This window comes from Mesocricetus auratus, unplaced genomic scaffold, assembly GCF_017639785.1.
Source record: "Mesocricetus auratus isolate SY011 unplaced genomic scaffold, BCM_Maur_2.0 Super-Scaffold_100010, whole genome shotgun sequence".
Lineage (NCBI taxonomy): Eukaryota > Metazoa > Chordata > Mammalia > Rodentia > Cricetidae > Mesocricetus > Mesocricetus auratus.
Genome location: NW_024429194.1, coordinates 74,112,164 through 74,129,517, shown reverse-complemented (window position 1 = coordinate 74,129,517; position 17,354 = coordinate 74,112,164). Strand labels below are relative to the sequence as shown.

Sequence of the window (17,354 nt, the reverse complement as noted above, 5' to 3'; positions counted from 1 at the left end):
TATGGCATACATGCAACATATAGACATTCACATATGTGACATATGTCTTAATTAAGTGTCCAACTTTGATGATAGTATAAAAACATATCCTGTATTTCTTTTAAGCTAAACCATCTCTCCAGCTTACAAGTTAGTTCTCTAAAACATGGGACAATTCAGTAGTTATTTTTCTAAATTATTTTTCCATATGTATGTATGGTGGTTTCTGTGCATGTATGTGTGCTTGTGTGTGTGGACACATGTGTGCAAGGTTGTACAAGTATACATTCATATGGAGATTTAAGGTTGATATTTGGTGTATTTCTAGGTCAGTTTCCACATATACACTGTGGCAAGGTCTAGTGTTGAACCTGGAGGCCATTTCAATAGTCTGTTAAGGCAGCTTGCTCTAGGGATCCCTTAGGACTTGCATTCATTGGGGTTCTAGGTTCGCCTTCCTGCACACCCAGCTTTTAGCTATGGGGCTCTGAATTCCAGTTATCACACTAATGCAGCAAGTATTTTATCAGCCGAGCCACGACCCCAGTCCTCACACATGTTAGTTATATGGTTTTTGTAACGTGTTTATAATTTCATGCAACTAATTTTCAGTCTTTTTTTTTTCTCCAATGGTGAGCACAAATCCTCAGAGTTGAAACTCTAAGTGAAGATTTTGAGAATATGAAACCAACTAACTGGGCCCATTAAAATAGTAGACTGGTATGGTGCCTTGAATGAGCAATGGCCCCCAGAGGCACAGGTACCTCAGTGCTTAGTTTCCAGTTAGTTTGGGGCATTATGGAACTTTAAGAGGTGGCTCCTTGCTGGAGAAAGGGGTGGGCTGGCGAGTTACAACTTTTCCCACTCTCTGATTTCTCTGTGATTAAAAAGGGGGCTTCTCAGTTTCCTGCTGCCATATCTCCCTCACCATAATTGACTCATATCCTCCCTGAGCCATAAACTGAAATAAACTATTTCTTCCTTTGAGTTGCCATTGGTCATGATGCATTGTCACAGCAAGGGACTAGGAGCAAATGCAGGCTGGTGTCAAGGCATCATGTCCTGCAGCAAAAAAGTTAACCAAACTGCTGTGTTTGGGAGGACTTCTCTTAAAGTATTTGTTTAAATAGTGATTGCATTTCTCATATATTTCCTTGTAATTAGTGTATTTCATATGTAGTCTCGAGTTTTACACAATTAACACAAAATTTACCTCTACTTTTTCGAGCAATTACCTAGTAAGATAAGTGATGCAAGGAGCATAAAAGTTGATGCTAGTATGTCAGACGGTACCTCTAGTATGTTGTGTACCTTGTTAGGATACGCAAGCTGTGGCATTACAGGGTTTATCCTTGTCAAAGCTCGGGTAATGAGTAGGCGGGGGGGAGGTATTTTTAGGGGAGATTTAAAATGGAAAAAGAGGTTAAAGTTATATTAAATACATTTTCATATTTTGAGTTCATGGATATGCTCTTAAATGTGAGGTATACTCATTGTATATAAGCATTATTTATGTGTTCATAATAAACCAAAGTGGTCTGTCCCAAACAGGAATGCTGATAGCTTTCAGACAGTATGCAAGCAAAACATCCATTAACATAAAATAAAAAAGTAAAGTATATATTTTGTTAAATGTAAATTATCTCAAAGTTAATCGTTAAAAGGTAACATGGACATGGCTAGTATGTGCCTGTAATCCTAGCACTTGGGAAGCAGAGGCAGGCACACACTGATGCTTAGCAACTTTTATTCTGATTTTGGTTAGTTTCCCCGAGCCACAAAAACTCCAGGGAAAAATAGCTCCATGAAATGATTTAAAGGGATGTTGATTCATTTTGACTTTACAACAGTTTTATTTGGGGTTAGAAGATGACAGTTTGGAAATTACAGTATGGAGTGGGAGAAACTGCTTTGTGGATAGTCGAAAACAGCTGCTTCAACTCAAGAGCCTGGAGGCTGGGCTGAGGGTAGATGTGTAATAGGGGAGTATTCGCCGAGCATGGGAGCCTGAGTGCTTCCTTGTGCATTTTGAAACATGCATTTTTCTGGATCAGTAGTGCATGCTGTACAGCCTTTCCTGGGGAGCACATGGAACATCACTGCTGCACAGCAGACACCCAGTCTCACCGGTGATAACACCTTCTCTCATGGAAGCTGTCTCACTGGCAATGTCTTCCTCCATATACTGATTGTGGATTTTAATCTCTAAAGAAGCTATTGTGTGTTTGTATATGCGTGCCTGCCTCTGTATAGGGGTCACAGGATCTCTCACATGGTTAGTTTCTTCTATCACGTGAGTCCTGGGGATTGGCTTGGGCAGGATGGGAGGCTTAGTAGCAAGCACCTTCCTGTGCTGAGAAATGTTGCAGGCCTGAAATGTTTATTTTTATCTTCAAAAAGAAGCTATGAAACTGGAAAAGACTATTAGGGAAAGGAGGTGTGACCAGAGGAGGGGAAAGGCGGGTAGGAGAATGAAGTAAGAGTTAATACAACCAAACTGTATTGTATATATTCATGGAAATATCACAACAAATTCCTTGTCTTGTACAATGGGTGTAAACCAATAAAATAACCTCATTTTGAAACTGAACGATATTTATAGTAAACAGTGTGTGACATACCTGCCCCAGGCCGCCTCATTTATATATGCTTTATTAACCGGAACACAGGAGGAATCGATGACAGTTGATCTGTTCATCTTGTAGCAGAAACCACAGTTTGGATCCAGCATGCACTCATTACAGTAACTGAAACAGGAAAGAACAGAAGTAGAGTCATGTTGACCTGGTCAGACGGAGCTTGTTACACACCAACTCCAGATGCTACCTTCACAGCTCACATTATTTGATTAGATTTGGCCAAGCCAAGTGATATGACAAGGTCCAGATGACAGCTGGGCTGTCATTTTCATCTCTCCATGCCGTTCAGAGCAGCTTTTTAAGTTACTATGTAGTAAGAAGGCCATAGAACAAGCCTGGTAGACCTGCTTTCGCAAATCACCAATATTTGTAATAGACTAGTCTATCTGGATCCAGCTTGGATTAGTTTTAAGTTATAATTAAACATTTGCTTTTGTAAGGGTTTCTCTTTCATGCTCCATCTATATTAAGAACTGGAAATGTCTTCTTCCATATATATGCACACTTGAAAGGGAATTTTTGAAGTAAATCTTTAACAAAAATACAAATACCCCAAATCCAGCCACTGCTAACATCTTGGTGGAGATTTGTACACTTAACATTAGCATATTGAGTTCTAACTGTGCACGAGTCTTAGCTGAACATAAATGAGTGAAGGAAGAAATGCTAATCTGAACTAATCACATCTATGGTCAGACCACAGAGAGGCATTCGATGACTCACTATTCAGTTAACTGTATTATTGAGCAGCAGAGAAGACTGAAGTAGGCAGAGTCTCCCAACTTTAGCTTACAGCATGGGTGTGGAATGAGTTTTCTTTTTTTTTTTTAACTTTTTTATTACTTTAATTTTAAATAGCTTGCTTCACATGTCAATCCCAGTTCCCTCTCCCTCCCCTCCTCCCGTGCTCCCCCCATCATCCCCCCCAGCCTCCCACCCTATCCCCACTTCCTTCCACACAGGGGATATCCAGAGTCTGTCAGTTCACTCAGGGCAGGGTCCAGGCACTCCCCTAAGAGTCCAGGCTGAGAGAGCATCCCTCTTTGTGTTATGGACACACGAAGTCCGTTTGTATGCCAGGGATAAACACTGATCTACTGCTCAGGGCCCCATAGGTTGCCCAGGCCTCCTCACTGACTCTCACACTCAGGGGGTCTGGATCAGTCCCATGCTGGCCTCCAAGCTGTTGGTCTAGGGTCCAAGACCCATGCTCCCCCCTTTTTCAGATCAGCTGTCTCTGCTGGTTTTGCCAGCCCATTCTTTGCCAATTTGCTCATCGCTCCTCTCTCTCTGTCACTGGGTTCCATGGGTTCACTTCAGTGTTTAACTGTGGGTGTTTGCCTCTGCTTCCATCAGTCACTGGATGATAGGGTAGATATCAAGTTCATTATCAGGAATGGGCATTTAAGGTAGTCTCTCCACTATTGCTTAGCTTCCCAGTTGGTGTCATCCTTGTAGATCACTAGAGGTCTCACTGGTGCCAGATCTCTCTTCTAACCTATGGCTCCCTCTATTATGGCATTTCTCATCCTGTTCTCCCCGTTCTACTCCCCACTCAACCTTCCTGTTCCCCCATGACCTACTCTCTCTTCCTCTTCTCCCCTCTCTTCTTCCCAGATCCCACTCCCCCCTCCCACTGACAGAGAGTCTGGGAAACAGGAAAGAACCTAAGAGAGATATGCATGGTACCCCAGAGAAGAGGAATGAGGCGAGATCTTCTGAACAGGTGGGGGGAATGAGTTTTCTGGTGGGTACCCTATCCTGCGACATGCAGACTGAGAGCTCTTCAGGTGCATCCCAGGCACAGGCAGCATCGGTCATAATACAGATGCATGAATCAAGACTCTGGTTTGTGGCAGTTGAAAGGTGAGGATGGGAAATAGATGAACATGACAATATCCATAGCAGAGGAAAGGGCTGACTTCCTACCTAAAATGTAGAGCGGCTTTCAAGGGCTGGAAATACGATCAGAGATAATACCTGAACTAAGTCATAAGAGAAATTTACCAGGCAAAGTAAAAGGATATCATAGAGAATGGGTTATTTTGTTATGAAAAGGTCAATAGGCACGAAATTAAGATTTCTCACTCTGCACAAGTTGTTATCCTCTGGAGTACCAGGGGAAAGCAGGCCACCAGAAAAGGATGTCTGAGAATTAAAGAAGCCCTCAGAAAATGGAAAGATCTCCCATGCTCTTGGATAGGTAGGATCAATGTAGTAAAAATGGCAATCCTGCCAAAAGCAATCTACAGATTCAATGCAATCCCCATTAAAATCCCAGCACAATTCTTCACAGACCTTGAAAGAACAATAATCAATTTTGTATGGAAAAACAAAAGACCCAGGATAGCCAAAACAACCCTGTTCAACAAGGCAACGTCCGGAGGCATCACCATCCCTGACCTCAAGCTCTATTACAGAGCTATAGTCCTGAAAACAGCTTGGTATTGGCACAAAAATAGACAGGTAGACCAATGGAATCGAATTGAAAACCTGAGTATTAACCCACACACGTACGAACATCTGATCTTTGACAAAGAAGCTAAAAATATACAATGGAATAAAGAAAGCATCTTCAACAAATGGTGCTGGCATAACTGGAGACTGGCATGTAGAAGAATGCAGATCGATCCATGTTTATCGCCATGCACAAAACTTAAGTCCAAATGGATCAAAGACCTCAACATAAATCCAGCCACACTGAACCTCCTAGAAGAGAAAGTGGGTGGTACCCTTGAACGAATTGGTACAGGAGACAGCTTCCTGAACATAACACCAGTAGCACAGACAGTGAGATCAACAATTAATAAATGGGACCTACTGAAACTGAGAAGCTTCTGTAAGGCAAAGGACACAGTCAGCAAGGCAAAAAGGCAGCCCACAGAATGGGAAAAAATATTCACTAATCCCACATCTGACAGAGGGCTGATCTCCAAAATTTACAGAGAACTCAAGAAGCAAATCTCCAAAACACCAAAGGACCCTATTAAAAAGTGGGCTGCAGAACTAAATAGAGAGTTTTCAATAGAGGAGTCTAAAATGGCTGAGAGGCACTTGAGAAAGTGCTCAACATCCTTAGCCATCCGGGAAATGCAAATCAAAACAACTCTGAGATACCATCTCACTCCTGTCAGAATGGCTAAAATCAAAAACACCAATGACAATTTATGCTGGAGAGGATGTGGTGAAAGGGGGACACTCCTCCATTGCTGGTGGGAGTGCCAACTGGTTCAGCCACTTTGGAAATCAGTGTGGAGATTCCTCAGAAAAATGGGAATAAACCTACTACAAGACCCAGCAACTCCACTCTTAGGCATATATCCAAAAGACGCCCATTCATACAACAAAGATGTCTGTTCCACTATGTTCATAGCAGCTTTATTTGTAATAGCCAGAACTTGGAAGCAACCTAGATGTCCCTCACCCGAAGAGTGGATAGAGAAAATGTACATCTACACAATGGAGTACTATTCAGCAGAAAAAAATAATGGAATCATGAGATTTGCAGGCAAATGGATGACACTAGAAGAAACCATCCTGAGTGAGGTAACCCAGTCACAAAAAGAGAAACATGGCATGTACTCTCTCATATATGGATTTTAGACATAGATCTGGGGTGTGCCAGCCTACAATCCTATGGCCAAAGAGTCTGGGAAACAGAAACTTCATTTAGTGGCTGATCGAAGAAGAGGCAGACTCCCTTGGTTAAGTACTGAGCTGAACTCAAGAAAGCCAGTAACAGAGAGGGAGGACTGATGATCAAAGGGATTAAGACTGGGCTGGTTTAACCACCAGAAACAGCTGACCAGACAAAGGTTAACTCTTGAATCCCAGGCATCAGCCTGGGAATCCAGCATGGGACTGATCAAGACCCCCTGAATCTGGGTGTCAATGAGGAGGCCTAGGGAATCTATTGAGCCTTGGGCAGCAGATCAGTACCCATCCCAAGTATACACACAGACTTTGGACTCCCATAGAACAATGTGAGGTGCACTCTCACCCTGAACTCTTGGGGAAGGGTCTAGGCCCTGCCCTATATGAAATGACAGACTATGGACACCCCCATGGAGGGCCTCACCCTCCCTGGGGGAATGAGGGGATAACGGGGGGGGTTGGGGGGAGGGCACGGGAAGAGGGGAGGGAATGGGAGAGGGACCTGGAACTGACTTGTGAAGCAACCTTGTTTCTTATCTAAATGTAAACTGGAAAAAAAAATGTCAGAAAAAAAAGAAATCAGAAAAGCACAAATAAATGAGTTACTATTATAACTCAAAATTTTGGGAAAATGAAAAAAAAAAAAGACCCCAGAGTCATGAAGGATGGTATTTCTCAATGCTCCAAGTTGAAATGGCCGTTTGGCTCATTTAACTGAATGTTAAGACATCTGCATTTCTGAAAGTTACATTTACTTTCATGTTAGTGTCCTGGTGTCAACTTTTCTCTCCTTCTGAATGAAACTTCAATCACAGACAGAAAGTGGGGAGACCTGTAAGAACTCACTGAAGGTCTCTAGTTGTTTACCTTTGAAGCAGGTAAGACAACGATACTACCCTTTCTCCCAACATCTTACCTCCCAGGGAAAACTGGAGGTTACTGCTGAACTTCATCAGCTTTCAGCTCTGATAGGGGCAAAGCCGGGCCTGTCCCCACTTGTTTTCCCTCCCAGGTCTGAGGACCATAGCTGTGTATCTCTTCCCCTCTGGCCATCAGCATGACTGACACTGCTGCAACGGCTATACTCTTCTCTCAGAACACAGCCCATAGTTTATGTGGGCGCTTAACTGTTTCCCGTATTAAAAAAAGCAAAGTGTGGAAAGCTTCCCCCCTGATATTCCATGTGGATGTCCCAGGGTTCTCTCAACGAAAGAAAGGCAAACATTGAAAATGGATATTGCCAGTCCCTATCTGACATGGAGCTTTCAGGCCTCTAGAGGTGACAAAGCTCCCTAGCATTCTTGACTAGGATTTCTTGTTTTCTAATCACATACAGCATTTTATGGAAAAATTATTCTAAATGTGGCAACATGCCTAGCATCCACTTGTCATTCTGAAGTTAACAGTAAACATTACCATGGAGATCTGCTAAATGACCTTTTACCAAGAATGCAGCTCATGGCTGTGGACGGAACAAATGTCATTAATGAAAAGCATAGCTAGAAGGGGCCATTCTTCACTAAAGCTATCCTACACAGAAAATCGATCACTGAAACACAAGATCAATGCCTGTAGGAATTTACCAAGCACAGGTTGCTTTTCATGTGTGAAACCTGCTTGTCCCTTGAAAACATGTGACTACGAAGAAGCTCCAAATTCTAGACTTGAAGTGTTATCTACCAGGAGCACATGACCTGAAAGGACCTGTTCATACTGTAACTGCGACATGGGCATAATTTAACTTCTTAAAATGTGAGAGCTGGGTACTGTTAGGTCCATAACATTCTCCCATCCCATGGTAGTGCTGCTGGCAATGTCCTAGAAGACAATGTGCGCTGAGCTCAGGCTGGACTCAGAGTAGACAGAAGGACCGCTAACACGAACAAATGCTTATAGTTAACATTCTTTTGAAATGGGTAAAGTGGGTTTCTGTGTGTCAGAACAATCCATTTCTTCCTTTTCCTGACCCCTACAGCCAACTACCTCTGGTAATAGGGCATCTAGTTCCCTATTAGGTAAACAAACCACAATAGATCAAAGTTCCCACCGAGTTCCCAGACTTCTCTGGCCTGCAAACCCCTTCCCTATGCTCTAGCTCCCAGCCTCTTCTGGTTCACAGACTCTCTTGTGCTATGGCATGCCCTGAGAGACAGCCTTGGCAATTTGAATTTCTTTATATACATGGAGTGATCCAGCTTGGTGGTACCTGAGAGGTACTTACCACACAGTGTCATATTAGTATCTGCCCAGATAGCAAAAATTACAATTGTGGCTGACACAAAGAAATTTCATAGTTTATTTTTCTTTATTTAGTAAAAATATTGTTTTTATTTATTGCTTTTATTATATGTGTGATACTGTGCAGATAAAGGCATATAAGGGATATACAATCTTTTGGAACCAGTCTTTTGCTCTGCTCTAAGACATCTCTGTGTATGATGCCTCTTATCAGTCTGTTTCCAACAGTGGACTCTCCGGGGGTAAGATCCTGCTCATAGCTTGCAGAGCAGCATGAAGCTCGATACAGGCTGTCTTCCCAGGGCATACGACAGCTTTCTAAGTAGGTGCACTGTGGTGGAGCTCTAGCCTATTCTGGAAAATAATTCTGAGGGGTGGGTGGTTGAAGGTGAATGCCTGGGTCATGAAATAAAAAGAAGTGTCAAAGAACAAGTTACAGCTTGTTTTTAAATTGCCAGAAGCAACAGCTGTTATGAACAGACGATCAACAGTAAAAATGGAGGAGTAGATTAATAATCTTTATACTTCACTTTCAGGAAGAAATCAACTACAAGGCCAATTTCCTTCAAGCCTACACAGCAGAAACACACACACACACACACACACACACACACACACACACACACAGAGGAGAGAGTCTTACATTAAATTACAGCCTTAAAATATCATGGCATAAGGTAATAGCACTACTTAGAGAAACTTTATGTTATTGAAGTGTGATGCAAGCTTGCAGTCTTGGTCTTGGGAGGATTATGCAATCCATGAGAAAGCATTCAACTATGAGATGTGCTGGGGAACTGAAGGCAGAGCTCAGAGAAGTCAGTAAGACTAGAAAGCAGGCAGCCAGGTGATAATTCTGAGAAACAAATGGGCATTTCTTCCCAGCTAGAGGGAGGTTTCAAAATCTCTGAGGTTTCTTTTTAGAAATGGGGAGGGGGACACAAATAGGAGTTCATACGTTTAGAGCAAATCTGATTCTAAGAAATCCATATGTTTCTAGCTAAATAAGAGAGAAATAAAGGCCCCAGCTTCCTGTCTAGCATCCAGGGGAGATAAAAGGTGGCCTGTTGTCAGTCAGTAACCCAACAAAGGCAGAGGGTAGCTCAATGTGGCCTTGGGAAAAATCTTTAAAACACCAACAAGGGCTAATTTAGAACATTCTTAATTTGTCCTCAGAAGTCGATGAATTTGACTCTGTGGGAAATGGTCTGATTTCTTAAGTGTGCCTCATTAAACCAAAGAGAGGCAGCGTGAACAGTGGCTGGTCTTAAACCAAGGTCTCTGCTCAGAAAACTGGCTGCTGGGATGCAGTCATTACAGTTCCTTGCATGGGTAGTTAAACATGCTCCCTCAATTTTAGACACAGAACAGAGGATTACCAGCCTAGAATCCACACCACCAGAGAAGTTAAGAAACAAGGAGGATCCTAGAGAGACATATATGGTCCTCCTGAGAAGGGAAAAGGGACAAGATCTCCTGAGCTAATTGGGAGCATGGGGGGAGGGGAGAGGGAGTTAGGAGAAAGAGAAGGGGAGAAGAGGAGGGGAGAGGAAGACATGAGGGAGCAGGAAGTTTGAGTCGGGGGAAGAATAGAGGAGAGCAAGAAAAGAGATACCATAATAGAGGGAGCCATTATAGGTTTAAAGAGAAATCTAGCACTAGAGAAATGTCCAGAGATCTACAAGGATGACCCCAACTAACATTTGAAGCAATAGTGGAGAGGCTACCTTAAATGCCCTTATCCTATAATGAGATTGATAACTACCTTATATGCCATCCTAGAGCCTTCATCCAGTAGCTGATGGAAGCAGAAGCAGACACCCACAGCTAAGCACTGAGCTGAACTCCTGGAATCCAGTTGTAGAGAAGGGTTAAGACCAGGCTGGTGAAACCCACAGAAACAGGTAACCTGAACAAGGGGGAGCTCATGGATCTCAGACTGATAGCTGGGAAACCAGCATAGGACTGATCCAGACCCCCTAAACGTGGGTGTCAGTGAGAAGGCCTCAGCAATCTATGGGTCCTCTAGTAGTAGATCAGTATTTATCCCTAGCACACGAATGGATTTTGGGAGCCCATTCCACATAGAGGGATACTCTCTCAGCCTAGACACATGGGGGAGGGCCTAGGCCCTACTCCAAATGACATGACAGACTTTGAAGATCCCACATGGAAGGCCTCACTCTCCTGGGGAGCAGAAAGGGGATTGGCTAGTGGGAGGAAGAGGAGGAGGGAGAGGGAGAGGGAACTGGGATTGACATGTAAAACAAGCTTGCTTCTAATTTAAATAGAAAATGAATTAAAAATGCAAAACAAAACAATAACAACAACGACAACATGCTCCCTCAGCCTTAACCTTAGTGCCCACATGGTACAATAATCACCATCCCCCTTTGCTACTCCTCCAAATCTCCCATACTTTATGGCCTCATGCTGCAAATCCCAGCTGCCTGGAGCAGATGACTTAGAATATAGTTTATAAGAACAAGAAGGAGCCCTGTTCATCCTGTGGTCACTCTGCAGGGCCAGGTATAAACTCCAGAACACCAGTGTTAATTAGCTGCCAGGAGACTTCCTCCATTCCAACCGTGTAAGAAGGAACTCATTAGGAAAACACTGAGATAATCCTATGTTCAGAAATTACTTGTAAAAGCTAGGGTCACAGATACTAATTTCATGAAGTAATGCACCCCACTCTACTAAGCTGGCCCCAGCAGATGGCTGGCATCCTCAAACATTTGCCTGGAACAAAACATCCCACTCCACTAAACAGCCCTCAGGAGACAGCAGGTATCCCTCAACAGTTAACCCAGAGCACGTTTCTCTCCTAGTCTTACTTTTTCATCCCGTTGTACAATTTCGTAAAAATCCTACAAAATATTGAGTGTCTCAAAATGTTCTCAATGTCCGTGTTCCTAGGCATGGTTTCCCTGTTTCCCATCTTGCATATTGCTGTATGTTGCTTTTTCGTGCCCTCTCACCGTCCAATGCACTTTTCTAGGACTGTTCCAGGAAATGCCACATTTACATGGTCATGTTCCTCTGCCCTTACGGTCACCTGTCCAGACTCCTGTTCTAATCAAAACTGACCACAGTCCCCCCTCCTCCTACCTCCCCCCCAGTGTAAACACCAAACTCCTCCCTCTGGTTGGATCAGGGCCACTGTAGGGAGTCTGGGGATCCAGAACCCCTGGAATTCTTTCCCAGTCTTTCCCTGTCCAGACTAGCACTTTGAAACTTACTTTTTAATATAAATTTCTATTTAAATTAGAAACAATCATATTTTACATACCAATCCCAGTTCCCTCTCCCTCCCATCCTCCCATGCCCCCTACCAACCCCCACCCCACCCCCATCCACTCCCCAGGGAGGGTGAGGCATTCCACTCCATGGAGGATCATCAAAGTCCGTCTAATCATTTGGGGCAGGTCTAGGCACACCCCCCCCCCAGTGTATCTACGCTAAAAGAATATCTCTCCGTGGGGAATGGGCTCCCCAAGTCCATTCTTGTACTAGGGATAAATATTGGTTCCACTGCCAGAGGCCCCATAGACTTGTCTAGGTCTCCTAACTGACATCCACATTCAGGGGGCTTGGATGGGTCCTCTGCTGGTTGCCCACCTGTTAGTCTGGGGTCCATAAACTCCCATTTGCTCAGGTGAGCTGTTTCTGTGGGTTTCCCCAGCATAGTCTTGACCCCTTTGCTCATCACTCCTCCCTCTCTACGACTGGATTCCAGGAGCTGGGCTCAGTGCTTCTCTGCTTCTGCTTCCATCAGCTACTGGATGAAGGCTCCAGGATGGCATACAAGGTAGTCATCAGTCTCATTATCGGGGAAGGGCATTTAAGGTAGCCTCTCCACTATTGCTTAGGTTCTTAGTTGAGGTCATCCTTGTGGATCTCAAAACTTATTTTTAAAAGTGATGTGAAATCAGAGAGCCTTCATTAGAGACCTGGTGCCAGGCTGCTGAGTCCTCTGGTGTCCCCATCAGTAGGGAGAAGTGCTGATGCTGTTCCGATGGACGGGAGGTGGGGGGGGGTCACACATGGAATCTTAAAGCAAGTCTAATGCTGCGAATGTCAGGGAGGACATGTGACTGTTTTCAGTGCTTTTGTCTTCAGTTCGTTTCCTTCACCTCGCTTAGCCTCACATAAACGTCCTAGAAGAATGCGGATCCTGGCCTGGCTGTGTCTCAGCTGTCTGACCGTGCTGACTGAGTACAGGCCCCTGCATCTTGGGGTTCTCCTCTGTACAGCCCCTCTCACAAAGTCAGTGGAAGGAAGGCTTCAGTGAGGAAATGTTCTTAGGACAGTCTCTCTCCATGATAATCTCTCCATGGGATAGTCACAAAAAGACTCATGGCAAAACCCACCCTCCAAATTCATCCCCAAGTCACAAAGAGTGATTGACTTGTTTAGGCTTTGTTTGCCATTTTAGTCTCTTGAGTAATCCTTCTGCATTTCTTCTCTGCTCTTTCCGTGAAGGATAAACTGCCCCATCACCAGCCAAGAGCACTTCCTGATTTTTGCATTGAACATAGCATATTGTATATTGATAAGATTGTATTTATACACGACGATTACCACATTGTGTGTAAATAAGATATTACTCCCAAATGTATCATGACTAAAGAAAAACTTCATATGAATATATACACATTTGTTTACCTTCAGGCATGCATGTGATAAACATTGCCACCTCGCATTGCTACTTGGGGTTTTATGTTTAACTATGTCAATCAAGCACTCCTTCTGTTTATAGACCTACCTTTCTCTGAACTTCCTTGTTAGAACTGAGCAGAGCATTTTCTTCAAATAAGAATTTATTAGGAACAAATATTAGAAGTCAGTTACTAGAAATGGTAACTACTAAGTAGCAATGCTGTATGTTAAAAACACAAAGCCACTCTCATACCGGGTTCACTGTACGGGTACAGCAGGAGCTCGATGGCTTTTGGTCTGTGGGCCACTGTAGAGCACTAAACATTCTAAGTTTGTTGCCAGCTGAGGGGGATCGCTTCTTGCTCATTAGGTATTCACTGAGCCTGGGTGTCAACCAGTGTGGCAGTCTCTCTGAGTGCGCGTGTGCAGCTTCAGCACACGCTGACAGCTTGATGACAGTGATGCATCTCAGGCCACGTCTGGAAACTTTACAAAGGAGGCCAGGACAAAGCACAAGTGCACCCCTCCCCCTCTGCACAACAGATACATTTAGCAAAATGCAAAAACAAAACAAAAATCATTAAAAATTAAATGGCCAAAGTCTCCATAATAGCAGCTAATATTGTCAGTGGAAACATTATCCTTGAGCTGGGCCTGGTCCCAGAATGGATCTTTCAATACCGTTTTCTGTCCTCATCCAGTGCTTGAATTATCACTATTGAATATTTTGTTCATGGACGAAAGGTTTCAGTGCCCATTGCCCATCAGCAACAGCATAGGCACTCATGTATGCTATGTACACACAAGATTATCTTTTCCTTCTCCAAATTGAGGAAACTATGACTTAGTTACAAACAAGTTCTGAAGCAATTCAGAATATCAGTTTTATAAAAGATAGTACTTCTCTGCTTATACATAAAACATAAACGAATCATTTCCCCACTATATTGATGAGTATTATAACCTACTTACCACAGGAGCTCTTGGTAGAGTGCCTAGCACAATGCTAGTGATATTTCCTGTGGGGCCTGGGAGGTTCCCAATCATAACTGATGCTAACTAATTTTACAAATGTTGAAAATCATTTTTGCCCATTTCTAATTTCAAAATCTTTTGAAAACTATGCAGTTTTGATATGGGTTTAATATGCAAATTGATTTTAAAGATACAACTGATGATGAGTGATTATAATCACATGTCTTGATTTTGTCACAGCTGGTGTAACACCTGTACATGGTTAGTGTCAGTATCATATACCAAGGAACAGAAAGAGCCTGCCTGATGGAGAGACTCCTTAACCAAGTCTCTGACATACTGACTATGAAAGAGTGGGTCCTGCCAAGTCTCCCCAATTCCAGTAGATGGGGCATTTAACAAGCATGCTGGTTCCCTCAAATTTGATATCACCAAAAGGGGCCACTGTCTCATCACATTAATCTCATTCATTCTCTCCTACTAAATAGGATATAATGTTCATTAATCTGGTAGGAAAAACCAATGAAAACCAACACAATTCACAAAACCAAACTCAATCTCTAAATGGAATACAACTTCTCAAAATGTATTTCAGAAAGACAATCTCAGGTTCACTGGATAAGTGACAATATACTCGAACAGGCTTTGTAATGTCTGACTATTGAAGACAGTCTGACCCCTCTCCTGGCAGCAGACACATGATTGATAGGATCAGATTCTGGGCAGAGATAGGTATACCCTAGTCACTTAAAACTTAGTTCTGTGCAGGCTCAGGCCTGAGGCCTTCTAAACTCACCGAACCTCTTTGGGGCTTGGTCAGATTTCTTGACAAAAAGGGGCAAATACGAGAATCTGCCTTGGTGGGTGGGGCCTAGAAGTTTCTGAACACACACATGAACCAATTGGCTTTTTTTTTCTTATCTCCCTTTTGACAGCAGAGTGAGACAGCTGCTCAGCTGGTTGTAAAAGCCAAAGAAGCAGCAAATGAAGACATCATGGTTCTTACAAAGCTGGAGGCAAAATATTGTGGGGATACATTTGTCACCTGTAATTTTTTTTGGGGGGGGAGATACTGTAATGACTACAAAGTGAGCTAAACTACAAAAGGATGTCAAGCCCTGTTGGGATGACTAACTTGTCTTTCTTGTTTAAAGCAGAACCAATTATCAATGTCCTATAGAAAGATGTTCTCTAGTTCCACTATTGTGGCAAAGCTGGCCAAGGATCTATCTATGCATCACTGCAGAGCAGAAGAGCCTCTGCGCCCAGACACCGTTATTAACTATGTGCAGTGTAAGTTCGGTGATGGTGCCTGATCCTGGCTTTGGGAATCTGCTGCTTAGGTACTGCTGGTGGTACCCACCTCTGCTCAGTGCCTGTGACTTGTGAGTAAACGGTTTCTCCATGACTTCCTTGCGGAGCAAATGGCAGTTAAGCCACCCCTGTTCTAGCACTCCTGTTACCCCAATCTATCCCAGGCTGGATTCACTACAAACTTCGCCTCTGCATCCCAGAAACTAAGAGTTCACATTCACTTCATTTCCATTTTCATACACACAAATTTTGTAAAAAGATAGCCAGGCAGTGATGGTGTATGCCTTCAATCCAAGTACAGGTGACCGTAAGGGCAGAGGCTAGTGTATCTTAGTGAGTTTGAGGACAGCCTGGTCTATAGAGCAAGTTCCAGTACAGCCGGGCTACACAGAAAAAAAGCCCTATCTCAAAAAACACCAAAAACATGGCAAAAATAAAGACAGCTGTTTCAGATTCTGACAAAGCTCTAAGGTATCAATTTATTTTTATTGCTGCTTCTCTTATTTATTTATTTTTTAAATTCAACATTGCTAAGACAGGAGTGTTGGAAGTGACTTCATCTGTTTATTAATCTATGCATGAGCCCAGAACCTCATTTCTGTTACAAAATGAACTCTACTGAATGTCCTGAATGAGTTTCAAGATGGATTCAATTAAGTGGCACACTCTGTAGCAGGATAATCAGGGTGTCACTAGTTTAATGAGCTTCATCATTTGGTACTCCATTTTCAAGGGGGAGTCTTGACACAGTGTGAGTGTTTGTAGGCAGCTTTATAGGCTGGTGCTCTGTCTGTTTCTCTGTGGGTGGCTGATGGAAGCCCCACTGTACAGTCCTCAAAGAAAGGCCATTAGTTTCACTAAAGGAGGGCAGTAGGCAGAGCAAAGGAACTACACCACCTCAGTGAGTAACAGACATTCTCTCCCCAGCCTCTGTATCCCTCCCAATACAGTTAAATAATAAAGTATTTTCCTCCTAAGAAAGTGTGAGAGTAATTTGACAAAAATATCCACATTGAAGTTGGAATGATTCCTGCAAATGTGAAGGACTTAATTCACAAAAACTAATAATATTTGAAAATCAAAGCATGCTTAGACATTTGATCCATCTATCTTCCTACATCAGTCACCAGGACATGCAACCATCTTGGAATTAGCCAAATCTCTATCCCTAAATATCTGCACTTAACTTTTAAGCATACTCTGAACATCTCCAAAGATACCCTGTCTTCATATCACCAACATAAATAAACTCCAGGTTTGTTTTGTCTCTTTGGGGCTGTGGGACTCCTCCCACTTACACCAGAACATCAAGCACAAAGTCCTCTGCAAAGCTCCAAGGTGATAATGCTAATTCCGGCTGATGCTGCTCATTGCCTTCCTTTCCCACCCAAGCCCTGACTAGGTACCCGACGCCTTCATTTCCTTCGGCCTCGCCTGCAGACCGGCACCTTGTTCCTTAGCAACATCAAAGTCTAATTTAGTCTAATTTCCTGAAGAGAATGGATCCCCTGCCTTTGCCCAGACTGCCCTCATACTCTTGGGCCTTCTCTGCTGTGTCAGACTGAGAAAATGTTACCTACCTTGGAAGAATTAGATCGAACTCACTCTTGTGAGCTATATCGTTCACATGGGACCCACAAAGTTGATGGAAAAAAATCTGTATTTTATTAACCTTTTATTAAAATTAAGCATCTCCTTCCATTGTGAAGGAATTATGTAGGCAATAAACTATCGTCAGCAACAGCAATCTAGTATCATCATGTCCCATTACAGGAAATAGAGAAATCTACAAATACCATTGACGCTCACTAAGATGTCCGAACTATCATGCTGGATTGGCAGCTACCTCTGACTTTTCATATTTAATAATGAGGTATGAGTGTCATTATATGG

General features: G+C 43.1%; 1 protein-coding gene across 1 annotated transcript in view; it reads right to left on the bottom strand.

Annotated features, from left to right (window-relative positions):
- Slc2a13 (solute carrier family 2 member 13) overlaps positions 1 to 17,354 on the bottom strand; it is a 266,862-nt gene that overhangs the window by 56,480 nt on the left and 193,028 nt on the right. Inside the window, exon 7 of the mRNA XM_005067125.4 lies at positions 2,601 to 2,726. Coding sequence (XP_005067182.1) covers positions 2,601 to 2,726 — 126 coding nt within the window. The remainder of the gene's footprint in view (positions 1 to 2,600; positions 2,727 to 17,354) is intronic.